General features: G+C 56.0%; 2 protein-coding genes across 2 annotated transcripts; one reads left to right on the top strand and one right to left on the bottom strand.

The window, feature by feature from the left end:
* Positions 1 to 866: 866 nt before the first annotated feature.
* TST (thiosulfate sulfurtransferase) lies at positions 867 to 13,294 on the bottom strand. The gene is made up of 3 exons (XM_080809920.1): positions 13,161 to 13,294; positions 11,855 to 12,470; positions 867 to 1,329 (listed from the first exon to the last, which is right to left on the bottom strand). The coding sequence occupies exons 2-3, from the start codon at positions 12,465 to 12,467 to the stop codon at positions 1,031 to 1,033; spliced, it is 912 nt and encodes a 303-aa protein (XP_080666046.1). The 5' UTR covers positions 12,468 to 12,470; positions 13,161 to 13,294; the 3' UTR covers positions 867 to 1,030.
* A 234-nt stretch (positions 13,295 to 13,528) lies between these two features.
* MPST (mercaptopyruvate sulfurtransferase) lies at positions 13,529 to 20,717 on the top strand. The gene is made up of 3 exons (XM_080809919.1): positions 13,529 to 13,635; positions 16,709 to 17,345; positions 20,150 to 20,717. Exons 1-3 carry the CDS (start codon positions 13,600 to 13,602, stop codon positions 20,446 to 20,448), a joined length of 972 nt encoding a protein of 323 aa, XP_080666045.1. The 5' UTR covers positions 13,529 to 13,599; the 3' UTR covers positions 20,449 to 20,717.
* Positions 20,718 to 24,517: the final 3,800 nt, after the last annotated feature.

Raw genomic sequence — 24,517 nt, 5'->3', positions numbered from 1 at the left:
TGGGACAGAGGACTGCCCTCCCCTTGCTCGTCACCCCGGACCCCTGTCTGGGATCTATAAGTAATAAATCTTGTGACTTACCTTCTTTTGTGCAGTTCTACTGAAACTGTGTCTTCCGTCAAAATAAACCCAAGGTTTTCACATTCCCAAGTGGGAACTCGGATGCTGAGGGGGCTACCTGCCGACTCTGCAGGGTGGGGGGTGGCTTGTGCCCCCTCATCCAGCAGATCGTAACCTGATGCTTCTTAATTCAGTACACCAGCTATGGGCCCCCCAACACATGGCCCCAAAGGAAGGCTCAGAAAGCCTGTTTTTAGGAAACTCAAAGTCCAGCCACGTGGGTCCTGTCTTCTACCATAGCTTCCCAGTGCCAGGGCTCTGGAACCTTCTCCCGGGGCTGAGGCGGCTTCTCCAGGCTCTCTTCATGTGTTCCCTGGAGGGTCAGGTGTGAGCCAGGAAGGACACCCCAGGAGGAAGCCATCTTCCTCGGGCCAGCTTCCGAGCATCGCCTCTTCTGAGAGGCCCCAGGGCCTGTATTGGGGCACACTGCTTTGGAAGCCCGGATGCCCCCCACCCTATTTCTCCTCCACCTACAGCAGGAACGGCTGGCACCCCAGCCAGCCTGTTTCACTTTTCTCCACCTTCTCCATCCCCCTTTCAGGCAGGTCCCAGTATGCTGTACCAGACATGGGACAACAGGTGGCTTCCTTTGCCAGAATGAAATAATGGGGTGGCATGCTCAGTGTGGCCTCCCCAGCTAGGGGCTGCTCTGGAGGTTTGTGGCCTCGGTGGGTTCTAAGGAACATGAAGGAGCTGGGCGTATGGGGCACGGTTGTGAAACCCAGGGAGAGGCAGGTAAACACAGCTACTCAGAAAAGGCAATTTATTCCAGTGTTTCGGGGGGAAAGGAGAGCTCTACATAGCGATTCTAAAATCTGGTCAGTGTCCTTTGCTAAAGAGGTACACACGACATGTCAGGCTGCGGTCACTAAACAGATGGGGGCTGCCTGCCAGCGAGGAAGCCCGCCACTCAGGCTTTCTCGCGCTTCCACTGGGACACACGCGTCTCCGGGGGTGCCCGGTGGAACCACTCGGACCAGGAGCCATCGTAGATGGCCACATCCGGCTTGCCGCAGAGGTAGGCGGCCAGGGCGATGTGGCAGGCAGTGACTCCCTTCCGGCACGTGGCAATGAGGGGCTGCGCTAGGTTCACCTTCTTGGCCTCGAACATAGCACGCAGCTCCTCTGGGGTCTTCTCGAAGCCGTCCGCGGTCAAGAAGTCCATGAACGGCATGTTGACTGAGCCGCGGATGTGGCCCGGGTCCAGTCCTGGGCGCAGCAGAGGACAGAGGGAAGGACAGGTTTAGGAGCAGGAAAGGGGTTGGGGGGGGCAGGGGGTGGGAACCAGTGGGGCCATGGGCCATGGGCCATAAGGATAGGGAGCTTTACACAAAATAACACCTTTGCCCTTCTCAGAGTTCAACTGACTCCTGGCCCAGTCCCCACGGAATGCTGGAGACTCAAGGCGAAGGGCTCCCTCCCCCAAAATCTTCCATGAGGTTGGGATGTCCAACATCATACCTGCTTGAGAGGACAGGGATGAGACTCAGCTCTGCCATTTACTGGCCTTTTAATTAACATCTACCTTGGGCAAATGCTTCCCTTCTCCGAATCGGTTTTCTCATCTGTAGAATGGGCTCAATGGTACATACCTATCTCATAGGGTTATTGAGAAGCAAATGCTTTGTGCCGGGGCCAATTGCCAAGAACACAGCAGTGGACATGGTCCAGGTTCTCGGGAAGATTACGGTCTAGCAAGGAAGGCAGAGGCTAGATGGATAACCACACGATTCATTAATATAATATAAATGCATAAAATAGAATGTCCATTTTACAGATGTAGACACCGAGGTTTGGCAGCATGAAATGGCTCACCTAAGGCCACATGGGGAGGCAAAGGCAGACCCAGGATTACACCAAGTCCTCTGATGTTCCTGTTAAAGAAAATGTGACCTGCTGCTAGATATAAGTTCGAATCCCAGCTTGACTACTTACCAGGAGGGTGACCTTAAGCAAGCCATGTCACCTCTCTGAGCCTCAGTTTCCCCAGGGATAAAATGGAAATGAGAGTCTCCATGGGCCCAGAGTCTCCATGGGCCCAGGCTGTTGTAAGGAGCAAAGCACCAGCTGCTGCCCCTGGTCCATCCACGCTCAGATGCTGATGCTCCCGTCACTTCACGACCCACCCCGGGGGAGGGAAGGGGTGGGGACAGTGTGGTCCCTGCGGGCGTTCCTAGCTGAAAGGCTTGGATAGAAGTAGAGTGGGGGTCTGAGCTGGCTCCAAGGTCAATTCCGGAATGGTCTCTCCTCTGCCAAATCTGGTTTCAGAATAGTCTGCAGGGGTGGGGGGCAAAGAGGTCTGGGCCAAGGCCAGAGCTGGAGCTGCCTGCAAGACCACGGTCTCAGTCCCACCCTGAGCATGCCAAAGGTCGCTCTTCTCTTCCTCAAGCACCCCACACCCTAGCAGACTTTGGATACGGGGAGTGGGGCCCAAGACAGATTTGAGCATCTCTTTGGGCTCCCCTTCCTCCAAAATTCCCCACTACGCCCCTTAAGCCTGGACCATGGGACAGGGCAGGACCAGGGTGTGCAGCAGTGGGAGGGAGAGGACAGGACCAAGGCACACACTGGGGCAGGGTATAGCCAGGAGGCCCTGCATCCCTGCGCCTCAGTCTTCTCATCTGTGAAATGGGGGAGATAACCCCATCTACCTCTCAGCCATATGGAGAAGACTAGCTACGGTAGGTAGAAGCCTCTAGTAACCCCAGGCACAGTCGGGGTACAACATGCCAGCAACATCCCAGTCCCGGGGACCCTGAAGCCAAAGAGGGTTGCCAAATTCACAGACATGAGTCAAGAGATCCTTTGACTAAATAGATGTCCTAACTTAGAAACTACAGTGATTTCTTCCTGCTGTCATTTCATCTTTTGTGTCTGGAAATTCTAATCTGAGCCTGGATGTGTGCTGACCCTACCAATGAGGAACAACAGATCTGTTGGCTTCAAAGGCATCCTTTGCCAAGACACCCAACTTAAAAATCTTTCGGCATCCAGCAGTGGGCTGAATTTAAGTGCATTTGAAGTACAAGCGTTTGTTACGTTCTGAATGTTGTTTTGTTTCTTTCCTCCCATCTTTGATGAAAACAGCTTCACTGCTTTCTTCTGACTACATAAAAGGCACCTCTTGGGAGCAAAGAAGTCGGGGTGGGGGGTTTCTGTGGTGCGGGCTTCCCAAAACCGGGCCAGCCTCAGGAGGCGGGGGTCCTCCTTTCACCTCTGCCAGCGAGGGCTCAGGGCCTGTCTGAGGAATTTCAATGAGCAGGCATTGACCGCCCGTGCGCAACAAGGGCCAGGATGAACCTAGCTCAGAGAACCTTGGAGAACAGCCAGCCGAAGGAAAGGCATGCGGGTCCAGAAGTGGGGGTTCCTGCTGCTTTTCTCCCAAGTCTGACCTCCACTGCAAGTTCAAGGCTTTCTGCCACCCCCTCACCCCCACTAGCAGGCAGGCCACCACGCTCAGACCTCTGGCACCAGGCACCAGACAAAGGGTTAGCTCAAGAGCTTTGTCTTCCCGAATCCTCACAAAGCCGGATGATCCTCCCAGCTCTGATGGGACGGAAGGAAACTTGGTTCAGGACACACAGGGGTGTGAAGTGAAGTCAGGTCTGTCTGACCCTAAAACCTGTGTACTTGGGCTACCCTGAGCCTGTCTAGAAAAGGGAACTGAGGCAGGGAAATGGATAAGATGAACTCTCATGCTCCTCCTGCTCAGGGACCTGGGACTTTGTGCTCCAGCTTTGGCCAAGAAGATGCCAGTGGTGGGGGGAGGTCATCCAGAGGATGTGACCGCTGGTTCACCCAGGAGCTGGACCGGGGCCACTGGAGGTTCCTCTCCCACTCCCCTGCCCTTGGAGTGCACATTCTGCTTGCCTTCCCCGCTCCTGGAGGCTGCCCCAAGGACTTGGCCTTGCGATAGTGATCTGGTGTTGAGACCAGCTGGACAGTGTGTATGGGACCGACCCCAGTTAAGGCGTCTGTATAAACTGTTGAGATCTGGTGGGTGGGTGCGGCAATCTCATGGTATGGCCAGCCAAGACAAGCCTTGTAAGTTCCCTTGCTTATTAAACCTGCCACCCAGCGATCTGGAGTGGCCTGCCCCTTTCTTCAGCCTCTCCCTGCCCTCTGCCTCTGGGGCTGGTTTCAGATGACCCCAGAGAGGCTGGGAACTAAAAGTTGGCCAGCCAGCCAGGAGACTAAAGAAGTGGGGCTTGGGAAAGAGGCATCCGTGAAGGAAACCTTACATCGGCCAGCAACCCCTATGTGGGGAGGGGTGGCTCATATGTTAGGGGATTATGGACCCCTGCTTGAGTCCAGGAATGTCCCCCCAAACTCTGGCTGCTTTCCTGTGCTTGTTCGAGATACTGTGCACAGCACTGCGGCAGAGAAATGAAACAAACGGTTGTCACGGGGCACTGGCCTCTACTGGAAGCGGTTCAGCAGGACACTGGTGCCCAGCCAGAGGCTCAAAGTCAAGTTAGAAAGTTGGAAGAAGAGCTGAGGTTAGAGAGGGCAGTGCAGGTGTCCACTACTCTGCTGGCTTCGAGCAGGAGAGTAGAAATCAGCTAGAGACCCTGGCGCACCTTTTTTTTTTTTTTTTTTTTGCAAGGTAAAGAAGGCATGAGATGCTGTGGATTAAGACACAGGAGCTTGTGACAAAAGCTGATTAAGGCGCTGAGAGGTGGATTGCCAGGCAAGCAGCAACGGGAACGAAGAGGATGCTATGGCTGAGGGAAGCGGAGATCCCTCATGCCTTCCCACCCCTAATACAAAGGAACATTTTTAATAGCAATTGCCCCTAAACCTGGGGGAAAACTAAACCCAAAGTTGCAAATCTTATGTCTTTGAAATGTAAACACACCAGGAGATAACCAAAACAGTACCCACAGAGACTGTAGCAAAAAAATCTGGGGGTTGGGGGGTACAGACTGTTCTAGAAGGTCCCTTGTCCAAAGACTAGCCCACATCTCCCCAGGATGACTTATCGAGGGCTAAGTTATGGGATCTCTGTCTGTATGTTTACATAGGCCTATATGTTAATGTACACTTTTTCTACCTCCTGAAGGTATTACCAAAATTAATCTGTAAAAGAGCACTATTTACTTAGCTTTAAAATAAACTGTATATCAAAGTGAACTCATGTGAAACTGAAATTTAATTTTCTCTCATCTGCTATAATGGATAAAGTTTTCTTGGATGATTGGTCTGTTCTTGATGGGATCGTGAAAGGCTTTTCTTTGCCTTTTAGGTAATCTACCCAGAAAACAAAGATTCTGTGTTTTATCAAAGTAAGTTCCTATGTTTCATGCAGTCTTTATCGATCTTTGATTACCTAAGAAAATCGAGTCTTCTCTCTTAACAGGGCTAAGTGTTCAGTTTTTGTTTTGTTTTGTTTTGTTTTACAACAATGCAGTTTCCCTATTTGCCTTTGAAGACTTTAATTGTCATTTTGGTTAAATGGATAACTGAATGTTGCTTCACAACCATCCGTGATCCCACAAGAGCATGTATTTTATAATCTTTGGTATTTTTGACAAACTTCCCCCAAATCAAACTCTAAATGAAGCCTTGCTGATCTTGAATTAACTTGGAGCTCCATTTTCCTGGACAGGCTCGAAAGATCCGTTTTTTTTCTTCTCGTAAGAGAGAAGTATTAAACTAATCAGACATTTCATATGTTAAATTACATGGGGAGTATCGTCAGTTGGAAGTAATGCTCATCCTTCCTTAGGAACTATTTATATGGAAGTTATTAATAGGAGTGTTCCAGAAAGTATATAAAATTCCTAAAAATCTGGTATGTCCTGGTATCATGTTACCAACCATAATCTTGGTTTTTACTTTAAAATATCTATCACGAAAATAACCACATTCCCTTGTCAATTACATGAGAATGAATTCTCATTGGAGCATTTGCTGCAAAGGGGTCTCCTCTTTAGGAAGATTCACAGGCAAGACAGACGAATAAAGATCATACCAGTGACCTGAGTAAGGATTAATTACATGGGATGGTATTCCGAGAACTGTCCCTACTCTCCTTCCTCACATCAGTAAAATGAGCCCATTACACTGACGCCGTAATATTAACGTGAACAAACTTTCATCTGCGGTGGGACATGCTGTAGGCTTTGCTGAATATCTGTGTGGGAAGAATGGTGGTGAACTTGCAGAAAATTCAAGGCCGAGGCACTGTGATAAAGTTTTTGGGAATCGTTTGCTCAGGGAAGACACACTTCTTCCTCGACGTTGTGACTGGTAAGATACGAGTCCTTCCAACCCTCAAGAAGACGAAAGAGCTACAGACCTTTGTAGGGATGGTAGGGTTTTTGAGGACAGTGCTGCTGTCCCTTCTGCCACCTGGTAAAGAAATGGTGACTGGGGATCAGAGCAGCAAGCTGAATGGGAGAAGGTAAAAATACTACTGACATGGTCAGTCTCTGGGCATTCCCCAAGCAGGGCTCTCGTTGGAGTGAATGAGTCTGGGACTCTGGGAGACAGGGGTCAGGCACTGTGGCAGAGACAACAGGAGGGAGTACCCCTAAGATTTTGGTCCTAGCTCTGGATGGAGGCCAAACCTCTATGTGACCCCATAGAACATAGGCTCCTAACAGTGCCCACAGCGCCCCTCCAGATGGAGATGCTCAGAGAGGAAGCGGTCACAGCAGCCAGTGGGCTGAGCTCATAGTCACTCCTGAGTCCTGGTCTTCAACCACATTAATGCTATAGTTTGAGCAATGGGGAGCTGAGGGGTGGATGACCACGAGTGGGCCCTTATGGGGTCAGGTTAGATGAGGGAATATTTGGGCTTGCCTGTAGGAGTCTGAGACAGTTTCACTTTTCCAATTCCCAGCTCATGAGGCACTGACACCCACCCCCTGGCAGTCAGGAAACCGATGCCCCAGCCCGGGTACGATCCCTAGCGACTGGCTCTTCAGGACATAGAACAGGTTGGACACATGGAACAATGCATCGCGTCCAGGTGGGTTGGCATATTGCCTAGGATGCTGGCTTGTCCCTGACATAGAGTGACTTGGTTAATGCAGTGACAGCGTGTCCTGTGTCTTGTAAATGACACACAAGACAACTGGAAAAGGAGCCTGGGGCCATTCACCAGAATTCCCAACTGGTGACCAATTGGCAGTTCGGTTATGCTGCTCCCTCTCCCCTATGCCCGGTTTGCGTGGATACCACATCTGGTCTACCCCCAGCCTTCCCTGGTGACTACGAACCAGGCTGCCACCACGAGGGGATTAGAGTAGCAGAATATGGTGTTTAGCTACCCTTGTTGACTAGACAGCGACTGGGGGTCATATTGCAAAACTGGGCAAAAGAACACGACCTAGAATGGAGGTCCCCATCTCTCCTATAACCTGCCAGCAGGTGGGCTGATAAAAAGGAAAAATGAATATTAAAGCAGCAGATTCAATTACTCCCGGGTAAAACCACCTGGGCTGGGGGTCATTTAAAGGTGTGTCCCAGGCTTTCCTACGTGTGAACGATTAACCAGCAGGGCCTGTTGCCCCATTGCCCAGACTGGGGACCCTCGCCCAGACACCCAGCACTATAAATGCATGGAAGTGGAGGAAGATGTCCCTTGTCCTGCTCCCTGCGGATCGACGTGCTGTGCCGCTGAGAACAGAGCCCAGCACACGTGGGCGAGGTGTCATCTGCTGGAATTTGCCATGAGATGCCCCACCAGGACGGGTGAGTGACTTCACGGGCCCGGGTGAGGGGGGATCTGCTCCCTCTTCGTGGGGATCTCACGGTCTTGCCAGAAGGCGGACCTGCTAAAATGCATTATACCTGGAACAGAACAAGCACCATTGGAAGAGGGGAAGAGGTGGGGGTCCTGGGCTGTCTATCCTGCCCAAATGAGATTCACCCAGCAAGCCTTGAATGACAGCCAACACCACCTGTCCTTACTGAACACCAAACTATCCTGAGAAAAGCTGTCCTCCAAAGCAGGACGGCCTTAGACACCATCGATGCTGGGTAAGGAGCCACCTGTGCCGTTATCCAAACAGAATGCTGCCGTATATCTGATGAGTCTATTATGCCACCTTTTCTGAGCCATATAAGAGGGGCACCTGCATGGCTCAGTAGGTTAAGCGTCTGCCTTCAGCTCGGGTCATGGTCCCAGAGTCCTGGGATCGAGCCCATCAGGCTTCCTGCTCTCTGCTCAGGGAGCCTACCTCTCCCTCTGTACTCTCTCTCTCTCTCTCTCATTTTCTCTGAGATAAATAAAATCTTCTTAAAAAATAATAAGTCACTTGAGAAAATAAGGGAAGGCTGTGAATGATCTGACTCCCAGGCCAGGGGACTTCATAAATCAATGGTTTGGATCATGGGGCTCTTTTGGAAAATGTAATCTCTGATGGGGGCAGGACTGTCTGACTCTGTATTTTCTCTTGCTGTGGCCTCTGTCTCCAACATAGAGGGCCACAAAGGGAGCCACCAGCATGCTCATAAAGCCTCTTGCTGACTGTTCAGGGCACAGTGCAGAAGTTGGGGGGGGGGGTGACAGGTGTGACAGGTGCTAGGAGCCGACATGAGGGGTAGAATGTGGGGGGAGAGGTCATGGAGAGGACATAACCACCAGTTGACCCATGAGCTCAACTGGGGCAACTGGAGATTCCTCTCCCCTCTCCCATCCTTGGAATGTGCCTTCTGCTCGCCTTCCCCACTCCCAGAGGCTGCCCCAAGGACACAGCCTTGAATGTGGTTCTGAGACCAGCTGGACAGCATGTACGGGACTGACCCCAGTTAAGGCCTCCGTATAAGCTTTCAAGATGTGGCAGGCGGGTGTGGAAATCTCATCTTGCGCCGGCCACCCAAGACCAGACCTTAAGTTCCCTTATTAAACCTGCCACCAACCAACCTAGGGTGGCCTGCTCTTTCCTTGGTCTTTCCCTGCCCTCGGCATCTTGGGGCCGGGTTCAGATTACCCCAGGAAGCTCCCAGCTCCTGAGGAGGCTGTGAATTATCACCAGTAGGGGGGTGGGGGGGGCGGTGAGCTGACATCTCTCAGGCTGCTGATCCGTGTGGGTTTTCCAGGCCAGAAAAACCCGTTTGGCTCTTTCTTGCTTTCCTCCTATAGACACGAAGCAATCCAGGGCAGGCTGCCCCAGTGGGCAGCTCCGGGCCACTGGGAGGCAGCTCAGCACGCTTCCTGCTCCCAACCTACCTCAGCCCTCAGCCCCGGCGGAGGGAGAGACACAGGCAGAGGGGCCCCAGGATCCCATGAAGCAACACTACACTGTGAGGCTGTGACCTTCCCCCCCCCCCACCAGGCCCTGTGTTTGCTTACACAGCAGCGGCCTTGGGAAACGGCCTCACTTTGAGGCCTGCCGACTGGGGTCAAATCTTGGCCACTCTGCCTCCTTAGAGAACCTCCTCCTCCCCTTTCCCACCTGCAAAGTGGGATCAGTCCTAACTCCCAGGTTCCACCCAGCACAGGGTGGCATCAAGGAGAGAATACGCAAAAACCAAACATTCTGCAGATGAAAGTGCCCATGAGGGGGTCAGTCTCCTCCCTCTTCACCCTCCTTGCCCTCGAGGCCGGAGGAAAAGAGAACAGGGCTTATACATACCCTGGTTGCATTTACCCGCTACCTGCTTTGCTGGCTTCCCCCAGCGTTCTAGAAGGTGAGCACACTCCTTTCGTTAAGGAGGAAAGGGCCTGCCCGCAGCTGCCCAGTGCAGGATGCAAACTCAGATCTGCCTGACTCTCACCTTGGGCTCCTTACAAACAGGACCAAAGGCAGTGGAGCATAAAGCTGGGGCTGGGGAAGGTGCTTGTCTCGGTATCAGCAGGAAGCAGCCATCGGGAGTCCAAGGCCCACTCCCAGCTCCTCTGCCAGGACGTTCTGCCAACCACACAGCCCCTGGTGGTTCCATCTAGACCACTGAGCCCACGCCAAGCTGGGCACCATGAAGTCAGAGAGCCCCACGCGCCTCCGTGCTCCCAAAACGTGTTGTTCGGGAGGCCAGCAAAGCCTTTTAGGGAAGAAGTGCCACGCCCAAGCTTTCTAGATGGCCCAGCCCTGGGTGCCGCTCCTACCTTTCTCAAAACACCCTTAAATAAGTACACAGCCAGGTGGGCAAGGCTGGCATTCCTCTTCTTGTTTTAAAATAAGGGAACCCAGAGAGGTCAAGGAATCGACTGAGGTCTCACCACAAAGGAGGGGCTGACCTCCCAGGAGGAAGCATCCGTGCTCCCTGGGACCCAGGATCTGGAGGTGGTAGGAGGTAGGGAGAAGGGCAATGGGGAGGGACCCCTCTCTGAGCCTCAGTGCCCTCATCCTAAAATAGGAGTGAGGAGATGGGATCTGACCCTCTTGGCTTATTTCCAGCTTGCTCAGGGCAAGCCAAGAAGGAGCTAAGGGAAACAATTCTACCATTCCTCCCCATGATGGCAGCGTAAGCTCCAACGAGGGAAGGCATCTTGGACCAAGGCCAGGAGGGGGTCTGTAGGAGGTCCACGCTGGAAGTCTCTGATTCTTCAACTCCAGACCTCCAGAGAGCAACACGGGTAGGAAACACACGGTGCCTGGAGAGAGCCATGGCTGTGCCATGAACTAGCCACAGGGCCTTGACCTGCCACTTCCTCTGTGTGCCTCAGTTTCCCTTCTGTCCAATGAGGTGACCTTTCAGGACCTCCAGCTCTAAGAATGTCCAGAACTGTTCCCCAGCATCCTCTCCCTCAGAGGCACAGACAGGAAGAGTCATTTTTCAACAAGTTAGGAAAAATGTTGCACTAGACTTAGACTTAGGTTCTGCAGACCGTGCCCAAGAGCACAGAGCCGGGAGGTGTTGGGCACTCCCGGGGCTCGGGTCAGCCTGGAGTGGCCCCCACAGCAGTGAGGCAGGAAACCCAGCCAGGGTGATGGTGAGACTTCTAAGGTTCTCTGTTAGGAGGTTCTAGAACTCAGCACTTCCTCTCCTGAGACTTCCCCCACCCCAGCAATGTGGAACCCTCCCCGCCTCCCCTTTGTCCGCAGGACAGGTCGAGCCATCTCCCTGTGGATGCCTGGTTTAGAGCACTAGTATGAAACTAGTCAGCACTGGGTTAAATCTCAACTCTGCCACTTAACTGAGCAAGCAACTTAAGGTCCTCCCATCTTTGTTTCCTCCTCTCTAACATGGCGTATTATAAGCTTTCTTGGATGACTTAATGCTGTGTTGAGGGCTTAGCATGAAACAGTAGCTAATTTTATAGCTCTGCAAACAGGCTGCCGCTGTTTGGAAAGGTCGGGGGGCCCAGGGAGCTGGAAGGGGGGTGGGGGGTGCTGCCGGCAGGGCATTGTTATGTCTACGCGGGTTTTCTGGGGAACTAAGGGAGGCCCTAGGAAGCTAGGTGTCCTTGAGAGCCTCTGTACAGAGACACATGTGTGAGCTCATGCACACACCTTTGGGCATGTCCAGGAGCCGTGCCTGGGCATGGATGTGGGTGGAGATATCACCGGTCACCTCTGCTGATGCCACCCCATAGAGATGCTAGGTTGCTTGTTAGCACGCGGCTATGGGAACACAGAGGTAGGTCCTTGAGCATCAAAGCAGAAATAGCTCTTAGCTTTGGCTCTGCACTCTCATTTCACAGATGCAGACCGGGACCTACCTATGGGGGGAGGGGCGGGGAACTGAAGTCAACCCCTGAAGGGGTCCCAGACATCCGTACTCCCCATCATTCCATGGGGGCATCCCTCCCGGGGAGTCACCCACCCCCCAGGACACCTACCTACTGCGTCGGGCTCTGGCTCAGTGCCCAGGTACCGTCCTTGGGACCGTGAATCCACCAGCTGGAACCTCTTAGACTCGAGGTTCTCCAGCACCTGCTCGTAGGTTTTGAGCAGGGAGCGGTCCAGGGTGGCTTTGAAGACGGCCGGCTCCGGGCGTGAGGGCTCCGACGTCACCGGGAGGCCCTCCTTCAGCCAGTTTCGGAAGCCGCCGTTGAGGACCGACACGGTGCGGTGGCCAAACACACGGAACATCCACCAGACCCGGGGCGCATAGAAGCAGCCCAGGTTGTCACCGTCATACACCACCACGTGCGTCTGGTTGCTGATGCCCAGGCGGCCCACGTAGTCGGCGAAGTGGGCCTCGCTGGGCAGCATCATCTCGTAGGGCGACTCTGTGTTCCGGCACTCCTCTATATCAAAGAAGGAGGCGCCGGGCACATGACGCTCGAGGTACTCCTTGCGGGCCTCGCGGGTGCCCGGCGAGTACCAGGACGCGTCCAGCACCCGTAGGCCCGGCCCCAGCTTGCCAGCCCGAACCGACTCCGCCAGCCACTTGGTGGAGACCAGCGCCCGGTAGAGCACCTGATGAACCATGGTTTCAGCTCTGCGCATCACCTGGCGCGGGTGGAAACCAGGAAAGAGAGCGGCATGAGGTCCTGGTGTGCAGCGGGGCGGGGTCTGGGAGGAGCTTTTTCCCACCGCACTCCCCCGGGGTGGTGTGTTCGCTGCAGCCCAGCAACCCCGCCGCGGCGCCCAAGGCAGGCTGCGGGAAAGGTCTGCCCATTCGGCCCAGGAAAGGCCGCTCCGCCCCTTCCTGGGGCCCCGCCCCGCGCAGAAGGGGGCGGAGCGAGAGCCTCGGAGCGCCCCTGAAGGGGGAGCTGGCGGGGAGGGCGCCCGGTCCCGAGAGCTATGGTTCTCGTCCTCGGGATCCTGCCAGAAAAGAGCGGCGAAAAGATGCCCAGGACGGGGGATGGGGGACCTGTTGAACTTGGAACCCCCTTGGCTGGGAGGGGAGAGGAGAGGGAGCCCGGGGGAGGGGTCGCTGGGGCTCGCACACGCGCTCGCCCGAACCTCTAGCGAGCCCCCCACGGCCAATCTCAGCAGCCCGGGAGGGCTCGCCCGCCTCCAGAACGCCCGCGCCCAGCCCCAGCTCGGTGCCCTCTGCCCCTGCTGGGTCCGAGGTTCCCCGGGCACCCTGCCCCGCTCTCGCCGGGGGGACCCTTCCCGAGGTCGCAGGGGCCAGACCGGTGGCCCAATCCCGAGCGGCCCGGGCGCCTGGCCGCCGCCCCACCCGGCCGCACTCACTCGCCCTCGCCGCCGCCCTGGCGCTCGTCCCTGACCGCGGAGAAGTTGGCTGGTTCAAACCCGGAGCCCACACCTCCCTGGCCGGCCTGCACCATCGCGCCGCCGCCGGAGGGGGGTACAGCGCGCCGTCCCGCAGAGCCCCGGCCCCGCGCCGCGCCGCCCCGCCGCGCCGCGCCCGCCCTCTGCCGCCCCCCCCACAGCGCGTCGCACCCCTCGGACCCCGGGGACCCTCCAGGGGGGCGCGGAGCCGACGCGGGGCGGGGCGCGGCGGCACGGGTGTCCCCCACGGGCCGGCGAGTGGAAGGCGCGGGCAGCGGCGGCTCCAAGTGGCCGCGGCGGTGGGCTGTGCCCAAGTCTCCTCCCTTTGGCCGGTCGCAGGTTGGTGGCGGGAGGAGGGGACGGCTTCGGGCGCGGGGAGGGGGCGCCCTGCGCTGGGGCCATGACCGATTCCGGAAGCCCGGAGCCCGAGACCCGGGTAACTGCTGCGGCATCGCGCTTGCCTTTCTTTAGGGGGAGGTCGATCATTGGGGTGCGCGGCGCGGGGCTCCCCCGCGGGGTCTGAGCGGAGTAGAGGGCTGCAGTCTAGGAGCGAAGGCGCGCCCCTGGGTTCGCCCTAAGCATGGCTGTCCGCAGGCCGCTCCGGGTGGCCTGCCCCGTGGCCTAGGCGTGAGCGGCAGGTGGGAAGCTGGGGTAGGGGGGTGGGGGTGGGGGGTCGGGTCAGCTGGTGTCACCCAAGAGAACAAGAGGGAGGGGGGAGGACTAATAAAACCCCACAGAGAGGCCAGGGAGACAATGCCAAGTGACCCAGAGGCTCCAAGGGAAGTAACTGGCAAAGAACTTGCTGGAGTGAAACGAAACTAGCCTTGGTCAAGGCCTGCTCCGTGAGCACGTTGCTTCTAAGGTTTTACTGACTTCCCACAACAACCTTGCGGTGCAGGCCAGAAACTTATTTAAAGACCAGAAAGCCAGGCCTAGTGAGTTACCCCAGGGGCTCACAGTGGGGTTAAGACCCCCACCCTCTTGCAGTTGTTAATCTCAGATCTGAAGCCCACGTGGCCTGCCTCCTGCCTTTGTTTACCTGGCTCACCCCCAAAGCCTCATACTTAAAAAAAAAAAAAAGCCTTTCTTTTTAATGAATCTATTTGATTGTAAGTTTGTATCATTTCATTTTTTAACAATGGCTGTGTTTCACAACCACTTCACATCATTCCTGAAAAGGGAACAACTGTTTCCTCCAAGCTGGTGGGCCACCCCTGCTCCCTGCTCAGCGTTTTGCATACAGATGTGTGACATATGCCTGGAATGCTTTTCTCATCCCCCCTCGTTAAAAATTCTTTTTACTCTGAAGTCATCATATCCTCACAGGAGATTGGCAAATGCGTACTTTGACAAGCATTTCCGTGGAGAATCTTCTGAACTTCGTCTTTGGCCCTGCCCAGGCTTCCCCTAGTGTAGGTGTGTGTGCTCTTGAGATGGGCCTGGAGCTGTCCCGTGTGACCTGGGTTCCTTCACTCCCAGAGCATCTGCAGGGGGCCAGGCCTGGCCAGCACCCAAGGGCCCCGGTCTGCGCCCTTAAGTGACACACAGCCCGCTCTCCCAGACCCTCCTCTACCTCCTTCAGGCCTATGCGACAACTGCCAGTCAAGGGGGGGAGGGGCTGCGGGATGACCTCAGACCTCTGAAGTCCCACCCAATCCTGAAACTAAGATTCTAGACATGCTGCTGTTGTTCAAAGTCCACCAGTGAGAGTAACTTCTCGGAAATAATGGGATTTTAAAGCCATTTTTAATATATTTTTATTATCTTTTTTATTAAGCCATTTCTAATGATGATTAAAACCAGCCAGTGCAATGCCTTATGATGGCTCTCAACATTCATTGTTTAATCTCCACTGTAAGAGCTGAAGGTTGGGCACCCACAGATGCTGGAATCACCCCTTAGCCAAAGCCCCCTTGGCGGCCTCCTTATCCTGAAAGTCTAGCTATAGTTTCCTGGGTCCCTGAAATGGTCCTCCAGGAAGACTTCTCATCCCTTCTGCTCCCGCCCTACGCTTGAGCTTGTGGCCCCTCCATGTTCACACTGAACTCCAGACTTTCCTTAATGATGCCATCCTCTGAGCCGGCCTGTGGCCTGTCTTTACCTGCAGGGCCCGGCAAAATCGAGAGTTTCTCAGTGTCCGGCACAGGGCCTGGCCGTGTGGGTAGAGTGACTTCCTAAAAGCCAGAGGAGTGTGGGAAGGGCTGGGGCACAAGGCGAAGTCCAGCCTCCGGAGCCCAGCTCTGGCTTCAGATCCCGAGGCCGCCCTTGACCAGCTGTGTGAGCAAGGGCGAGGCGCTCCCATCTCGAGTCGCCTCCTGCAGAACACAGGTGTCCTCATAGACCCACTCTAGAGGCTGTGGTGCTGAGCCTGGGGCGGGGCCCACAAAGCACCTGTCCTTTACCACCACCCCCCACCATGGCAGGACTGCTGGGTATGGATGGTAAGGTGGTGCCCTGCTGAAAGGGGAAGGGCGGGCCGACCTGCCGCTCACACCCCACTCACCCGGTCACATGCTCCGGCGGAGGGGTCACCTTTCTCGGACCCGCAGGAAGGCATCTAATGGACCAGGGGCTGTTGCACAGGGACTCAACATGTTCAGAGCATCCTGACCCCGGAAGGCAGTGACTTGGCTTGTCATGGGCTCGTGTACTCTTAGCTGCTGGCCCGGCAGGGGAGCGTTGGGGAGAGGGGGTGAGGCAGGACCACTGTTGTAGCTGCTACATGAACGTTCAGAGACAAAGTTCAGGCTCAAGGGGCCAAATCTGCCCTTGCAGGGCTCCCGGAGCCTGCACAGTGCTTGCCTGTGAGCGTGTGGAGTCCGGGGTCCAACTGCCTGGTGTGAGGTCTTTAGCCGCCGACCTTGGCCAACTCAGTGCACTTACATGACCCTCAGTGTCGCCCTCTGTGAAACAGAACATTGCCAGCCTTCTTGGGGCCACTTGTTCCACTAATTAATTGAGAGCCTACTCTGTGTCCTGTGGTGTTGTGAGGTATTGTGAGATTAAATGAGGCTCAGGAGTCCATAAATCCCGGCCACTATCCCCATGAAGCTGCTTGTATAAACGTTTGATGAATGAACGAGAGAATGAATCCCACCAGGGACCTTGGGTGGCGGGAGAAGCGGAGCTGCATCTTGGGGAGGGGCTGAAACTTGGCCCCTACCTGCCTGGGGTCTTGAGCCCAGGCAGGAGGGGCTCCTCCCCACCTCACCTCCAGCCAGCAGCGGTGAAGGGCAGGCGGCGCTCCGGAAGGGGTCAGGGTCATTCTGTTGCTCTGTGCTGTGTCTGTGTCCTCACGGGGGGGAGGGGAAGAGAGGCCCCCGGAGCGAAGTCTGCACCTGGGTTCACCTGGGCTCACTACCGCGGCTTTTCTGTGCTCCCTGGACTCTGCCCTCCCCGGGGCTCCACCGCCCCTGCGGGCTAGGGCCGGCCCCAGCGGTGCAGGCGGTTCCCAGCCATCGGGCCGGCCTCTTCCTCCGTTCCCTCCTGACATTCTCCCTGTCTCCCAGGCCTGCAGCCCCCGTGTCGCCACCGCTGCCGCCGCCGCCACCATGGCCCCACAGCAGCTGTTCCGCGCGCTCGTGTCAGCGCAGTGGGTGGCCGAGGCACTGAGGGCCCCTCGCGCGGGGCAGCCCCTGCAGCTGCTCGACGCCTCCTGGTACCTGCCCAAGCTGGGCCGCGACGCGCGACGCGAGTTCGAGGAGCGCCACATCCCCGGCGCCGCCTTCTTTGACATCGACCAGTGCAGCGACCGCACGTCGCCCTACGACCACATGCTGCCCAGCGCCGCGCACTTCGCTGAGTACGCTGGCCGCCTGGGCGTGGGCGCCGCCACCCACGTCGTGGTCTACGACGCCAGCGACCAGGGTCTCTACGCGGCGCCGCGCGTCTGGTGGATGTTCCGCGCCTTCGGCCACCGGGCCGTGTCGCTGCTGGACGGCGGCCTCCGCCACTGGCTGCGCCTGGGCCTCCCGCTGAGCTCGGGGAAAACTCGCCCGGAGCCCACCGAGTTCCGCGCCACGCTCGACCCCGCCTTCATCAAGACGTACGAGGACATCAAGGAGAACCTCGAATCCCGACGCTTCCAGGTGGTGGACGCCCGCGCCGCGGGTCGGTTCAGGGGCACCGAGCCCGAGCCTCGAGACGGTAACAAACCTGCGCGCAGGGGCGGGTGGTCAGCTGCGGCGCGGGCCCAGGTGCGCCCAGAGCTCTGCCTCTTCCTTGCCTTTAAAGGACATCGCATGGGGTGGAGGCCTGAGATTTGGGTTCTAGTTGCCTCCCTCCGTAAGCTTCAGTGGCTTTATTCCTGAAGGGTGCACAGTAGTACTTGCCCCACCCCCACCCTCACCCGTGTTGCGGGCAGTGACTACCCCAAACTCACCGGGAACCCAGGGCTCCCTGGATAAGAGGGAGAAACCAAACAGCCTTACCCCGATTCTGCGGAAGTAGGGGCGTCTCTGCGGAATCGGAGGAGGGGTGGCAGGCAGGCCCAGCTTCGGAAAAGCTCAAAGGGATGGGACTTGATCGGGTGTATACCATCCTGCTGGAGATGAAGGCAGACAGGAAGGGGAGGAGTCTGGGACGGGGGAGTGAGTGGAACGTCCCTCGGAGGGACCAAGGCTTGCAGAGGGGAGGATGGAGGGGGCGCTAAAGAGAGAGAGGGAGAGATTGCTGCCCCAGGCTGGAGAGAAACTGAACAGAGGTGGTTGCTGGCCTGAGTAGGGGCCAAGCTCATAGGCTTGGCCAGGGAAGGAGACTGTAGGGAAGCCCTGTATCAGGGGGACAGGGGCCCCCAAAAATGAGTGGGTCAATGGCCACGTTGGTGTGAACCTTTCAGTGATTCAGAGAGGTGGGTGCTCTCACTGGACAGAGGAGGAAACGGGGTCTCAGGATGGCTACCTTGTTCTAGGTCAGGAGGCAGCCCGGAGGGGATTTGAGGCAGTTCATTTAACTGCCTTGAACAACCATAATCACCCAGTCTTTCCTCTGCCTGTGTTCTTTGGGGAGGATGCAAAGAACTTGCCACTTCCCCTGGGAGCCTGTCCCTGAATTGCCTCCCCCATGCCCCTGAGTCAAGCCTGGGGGACCATGAGGGTCAAATGTCAAATGAGAACAAATGGATGAAAGGCTCAGCTCCCGGTCTCACACATAAGGGGTGCTAAGAGATGGGAGGTGACAGAGTGACTATGTGCTTCTGTGGTTGTAACTCTTCCCAGAAGTGCTTAACGCTGCCTCAGTCCTGCTTGGTCATCTGCAAAGTAGGCTTGTCCGTAAAGTGGGTGGCGATGGGACGCCCCTAGCGGGCTCGTCATGGAGCTGGACTGAGCCAGCACACGCAAAGGCTAGATCTAGATCGGTGGCGGACATCCCCTCATGGTCATCGTTCCTGCTGCACGGGCTGAGAGCCGGACAAGCGTGCCTCTCCTTGAGGGGCCAGGTCGGTCTGGCAGTGTAGGGGGAAGCATGCTTTGCTTGGTGGGGATTCAAGGCACAGGGACAGCCTTGCTCTGACGGTGACCAACCCGACTGGAGAGCTTGTTCTTCTTCCTTCCCCCGTGCTGGTCTCTATGTGATGTCTCCCAGCGAGCCACTTCCACACCATCGTGGGGAGGCTCGGTGCACTCCCACCTCCCCGTGGACTTTGAGCGCTGCCTGTATGCTAAGTCCTGCCAATAGCTACCCATATGGGTCCGAAGCTCCCTGGAGGAGTGTCTCCCCACTGCAGGGGGAAACCAGGACAGAAGCCACCAGTCTAGAGCCCCACCCCAGCGACATTCAGCCTTGATTTTTGAATCATGGGCTGTGAGGGTTGATTCTGTCGCAAATCTCAGTTCTTGGCGTGAAAATGGGGATATTAGTGACACCTGCCTCATAGGGGATGGTAAAAGCAAAGTGATTAGGTTTAAGGGGGGTGACCCTCTTAGTGAACGGCTCTCTAGCCTTGCCCAGATTCTACGTGCTATGATCGAAGTGATATTTTGAAAATGGAAGTCTGGTTTCTGCTTGTAGTCACGGTCAAAGCTCTATGTCTTAATCAAGGCGGCTCCTCTTGGGCCTTAAGCCCCTCTGTGTCTGTGCTTTTGCCCAGTGACCTTGAACCCCTCTAAACACCATGTGATTTCCTGCCTCCTCCGATTCCCTCCCCCTTTCCCCATTCTGGGGTTCTCTCAGCCCCCACTGCCCAGAACTGTCCATGTGACAGACCCCTACTCACTCGAAGTGCCTTCTCAGAGAAGCTTCCCTGCCTCCCCGCCCCCATGGCCTGGCGTTAGCAGCACCTGCTCTGGGGCCTCTCTGACTTGGGCAACTGAGTCTGCGTGCCTCAGTCTCCTCATCTGTGTAAAGGGTGGGGGCGGGGGTGGGGGTGGTCATTTCTGTCCCGTAGAGTTTGGGGGAGGATTAAAGGAGAAGATACAGTAGAGGGGCTCTGAATAGTGCATGGCACAAAGTGAGTGCTCCGTCATGTCAAAGATTATTGTTTCTGTTAATATCTTTTATAATGTGTCCCATGACATCCTTGGGCCTTTTTAACACCGCTCATCCTTGTAATGGCTCAGCGATGCCTGTCCACCCGGCCCGATCCGTTCCTTTACTGCAAAGGCAAGGAGTCCTAGCCAGGCAGAGAGCTTGTTTATCTGTGTTCCCCTCCACCATCATGCCCCCAGCATATAGGTGATCAGGAATCCAGGGGAAGAGTGAGACTCTGGTGGGCTCCGAGTCGTGGATCCCCATTCCAGCCAGGCCTGGCACAGTACCAAGCCTCAGCATGCCCATCTGTAAACTGGGGATGCCTGTAAGTGGTATCTGGGTTTCCTGGGGGTGAGGACTGCGTGGGGCAGTGCGTGTAGAGAGGGTTCAGTGCTGTGGCTGCCTGGGAGACTCTCATACTGCAGTGGCCATTTCTCATACACCCTTGTCCTTGTCCCCACCTTCCTGCCGTCCCGCTGCAGGCATCGAACCCGGCCACATCCCCGGCACAGTGAACATCCCCTTCACGGACTTCCTGACCAAGGAGGGCCTGGAGAAGAGCCCCGAGGAGATCCACCGCCTGTTCCAGGACAAGAAGGTGGACTTGTCCCAGCCGCTGGTGGCCACGTGTGGCTCCGGCGTCACAGCCTGCCATGTGGCTCTGGGGGCCTACCTCTGCGGCAAGCCCGACGTGGCCATCTACGACGGCTCCTGGGTGGAGTGGTACATGCGCGCCCAGCCGGAGGAAGTCATCTCCGAGGGCCGGGGGAAGACCCACTGAGACTAGGCAGGACACAGGGAGCTCTGCCCAGCCTCCTTGTTGACTGTGCTCTGACCAAGTGTGCGTTTCTTCCTGCGAGCCAGGTGGCACGTTAGGGGGACACCCTCGAGGCCAGGAATTCCGTTGACTTGTGGGCTCCCAGTGGAGGCAGGAGAGAAGGTGGTGGTGGGCACTGGGGGAGGCAGCTGCCCCACACGCCAAGTGGGGGCCCTCCCTTGTTTCACTGTTGAGGAAATAAAATAGCCAAGGGCTAAATCTTTCTAACTGGGGGTCTGCCTGGTGTTCCTGATGAGTCGACGGTTCCAGCATGCCCAGCAAAGGGAGCTCCGTGGAGCCTGAGGGGTTTGGGGATCCCATCCCTGCCTTCCGAGCAGGGCAGGAGCCCCAGGACCCTTCCATTCCCGTGACCAGAGTGCCCCCAGCAAACTGTCTTCCACCGTGTAATGCTGGGGGTCTCACAGCTAGCTTCTGGGCTATTTAAGATGAATCTTGCTGTGATATGTCTAGAGTGCCACCCAAAGGCCCACCTAGGCCCACAGTGCTTCCAGTATCAAGACAGAGATAGGTCTAAACTGGCAGGAGGCTGTACTGCACGGAGGAGGCCTGTCCCAGCCCCTCCGGGATGTTCAAGAGAGGGGTTAAGTTCAGCCAGGTTGGAGTTAAGCCACCCGGGTTCCCACACGTGGAGGCTATCCTCTGGAGCAACGGGGCGGGGGCGGGGGGTGGGGGAGTGCCAGGGGGTTTGATCCTTTCTGCTCAAAGGAACACCTCTGCCCCCAGGCTTGCCTCCCGTAGAGGCTCTGTCCTCCTCCTTGTATTTGTCCTTTGTGCAGAGATGGGCGTGGTGTCTGAGAAAGCCCCAGGTGGCCCCTGCCTGAAGTTGGGTCACATCTCCCCATCTCTAAGCCCCCAAGGCACCCCTCAGTAGCAGAGAGGCAACATAGATTGGTACTGGGGAGAACCCCAGAAAAACAAAACCAGAGAAGACAGTGACTTACCTAAGGGCACATGATGGGTTTACCACCGAGCTGGACCAGACCCAGGTTTCCTGACTCTGAATTTACTCTTCTTTGTACCTGCGATCCCCATCCCATGTCCTCCGATCCTGAGTCACCTCCCAAGTCCACGGCTATGAGGGAGCCAATGGGACAATATCCCGGTTTTCTGAGTAAGAGCTTTAAAGTTGGTTCCAACCTCTCCAAGTCCATTTCCTCACCTGTAAAATGGGAAGGATGCCTACTTCAGAAGGGATTTCAAAGATTTAGCCGAGAGCTCATGGCAGAGTCCCATTTTTTTTTTAAAGATTTTATTTATTTTAGAGAGAGTGTGTGCACAAGTGGGGGGAGGGAGAGGGACAAGCAGACTCTGTGCCGAGCACGGAGCCCGACATGGGGATTGATCTCTGGACCCTGAGATCATGACCTGAGCTGAGATCAAGGGGCCCGATGCTTGACCGACTGAGCCACCCAGGCGCCCCGGCAGAGTCCCATTTTTCGAGCTCAGGGTTTCTCCACCCTCGTGCAGCTAACATTTCGAAGTGGGGAGGAGCATTCTCTGTTGCTGGGGCCATCCTGTACTTTGTGGGGTACTTAGCAGCATTTCTGGCCTCTACTCACTAGACACCAGGAGCACCAGCCAGTTATGACAACCAAAAGTGTCCCCAGGCATGACCAAATATCCCCTGGGGGGCAAAAAGCACTCTGCTGAGAACCACTGCTCTAGGGGCAAATAACAGTTGAGCTCAGCAGTCAGGACAGTGTAGATGGGTAATCCCAGCGTGGAGGGGACCGTGTCTCCCCATCACGAGCCCGTTCCCCTGGAGGGTACATTGAGCAGCCCAGAAGCCTCCCTCCTTTGATGCTCAGAGAAGCCTCATTTTTCTCTCCGGAAGGGAAACGTCTCTGCTTCTCCAGGGAGAGGGGTTTGTGTGCAAATGCAGATGAGTTCTGATCTGGCTCCTGTCTCAGCTACCCCATTCAAGGCTGCCTGACCTTGGACACCGCTGAGCCTCTCTGAACCTCTGTTTCCTCATCTTTAAAAGGGGAGGAATCTCACTTCCCTTGAGCACTCTGGGGGTTACATGAGAGAATCCCCCGAAACTGTTGAGCTTGCTGCTGGGCACGAGTGCTCCTGTTTTTTTTTTTAAGTACTATTACTGGGGACGCCTGGGTGGCTCAGTCAGTTAAGCAGCTGCCTTCAGCTCCGGTCATAATCCCAGTGTCCTGGGATCGAGTCCCACATTGGGCTCCTTGCTTGGCGGGGAGCCTGCTTCTCCCTCTGCCTCTGCCTGCCTCTCTGCCTGCCTGTGCACTCTCTCTCTCTCTCTCTATGACAAATAAATAAAAAAATCTTTAAAAAAAAAAAAAAAAGGACTGTTACTTAATTCAGCATGCTGAATGCCTCCTGTATTTGCGGCATTGGGAGAGAGGACAACAAATAACCAGAATTGTGTTCCTGCCCTCGAAAAGCTTCCCAGCCAGGGAGTGAAACTGGTCAGTGCTATCATTTCCACAGAGAGGGGAGGACTTCGAAGTGGCAGCAGACTCATTCTACAAGTGAGAAAAACAAGCTCAGAGAGGTTGAGTGATTTGCCTGAGGGCACACAGCTAGTTTGAGAGAGGGGCCTAACTGGAATTAGAAAGCCCCTTTATAGGGGTTCTTGCCTTTGGTGGGTTTTCCAGATTTGGAGGATCAAGGAGAGAATGTAGGGTCGCTCGGGGTTTGGAAGCACAAGTGACAAGCTTGGGGAAGATGGCCAAGCGTTTCCCAGCTCCACAAGGAGGAGACACTCTGAGCTACGAGATTTGAGCTAGGGGTTTGGCTAGGTTCCCTTCCCCCATCCTCGTCCTCCTCCCAGCCAGGAACCCAGGCAGATCCAAGCTGAGGCTTTTCCTCCCAGGAAGGTCCCGGATGGGTCTGGACAGGTTTGGAGAATGGCCCAGGGGTGGGAGAAAGGAAATTGAGCCTTGCCTTTCTAGGATTCCCACAGCTGCTGTTTAATTTTGAGGCGTTGACGGGGTTCTGCCTGTCTCTTGCAAGTCTCAACTCCCAGAATGATTAACCGCTGGGAGGGGGCGTCCCGGCCGCTGCCAGCGCCCGGCCTACCCACCCTGTGTATTCCAGGCAGGAATTCGCCACACTGGACAAGGGTGATGAAATTTTTGTCCACCTGGCAAATATTTGCTGAGCACCCCTCTGTCAGGGACAGCTGGGCAATTCCCAACCTTGTCGAACCAGCTGCACGGGAATGTGTGCTCACTCCTTGGATCGTTGCCACGATCGTTGCGCCCAAAGCCCGCGCCCCACACGCAGTGGACTGAATAATGAATCAATGTACTGATTTGCTCCTGGTGCTTGGAATCAGTTCTGCACGAGGCCCCAGAAGGCCTGCCTTCCAGATCCTTCTGGGCGGGGCCTCGGTCATCTAGTCTGAGAAATGGGAGCAAATTCTCGGGGTGACATCAGGTAAGGTCAAGTTTGGAACAGTACAAGGTGTCACTCCTGCTGGAATAACCCAGCTAGCTATATAAGGACAATGGAGTTTTATTTCTGAATTTATGGGGGAATGAGTCATTCAGGAAGAGATGGAATTTTTAGGTTACTGAAGCTTTCTAATTTTAAGCACCGGAAGTTTCAACATATTTACCTGTTGGGGGGGAGGGTGGGTGGGTGGAACGTGGTGTACTGAGGGCGCCTGGGCCGCCAGTAGACTTGTAGACAGTTCCCTGGTGACTGTCACATTCTTCAGAGTCTCTGCCTGCTTCTAGGTGGGCCCACGCCCTCTGGATAATGAACAAGCTCTTCCGGTGGCTTAATCCACTGTTGAACCCGTCACTCTCATACGTGGGCCGCCGGCAGCTTGCAGGACCCAGATCCCCACTGAATTCAGGTCCCTGCTGGAGAAGCCCTAACCCTACCGCTTTGTCCATGTCCCCCGTCTCAGTGTACACAGCCACCACCAGGGGGTCACCTGTGCCCGGACCTGGCAGCGAGTCTCCAGATTCTACCTCCCTCGGCCTCTGGAGCTCTACCCTTATTCCCACGGCCTTGGACCTCTTGCCACCCCACA

This window comes from Martes martes (genome assembly GCF_963455335.1).
Source record: "Martes martes genome assembly, chromosome: 8".
NCBI classification, from domain to species: Eukaryota; Metazoa; Chordata; class Mammalia; order Carnivora; family Mustelidae; genus Martes; species Martes martes.
Note: the sequence above shows the minus strand (reverse complement) of the source record. Positions and strands in the feature narration are given on the sequence as shown.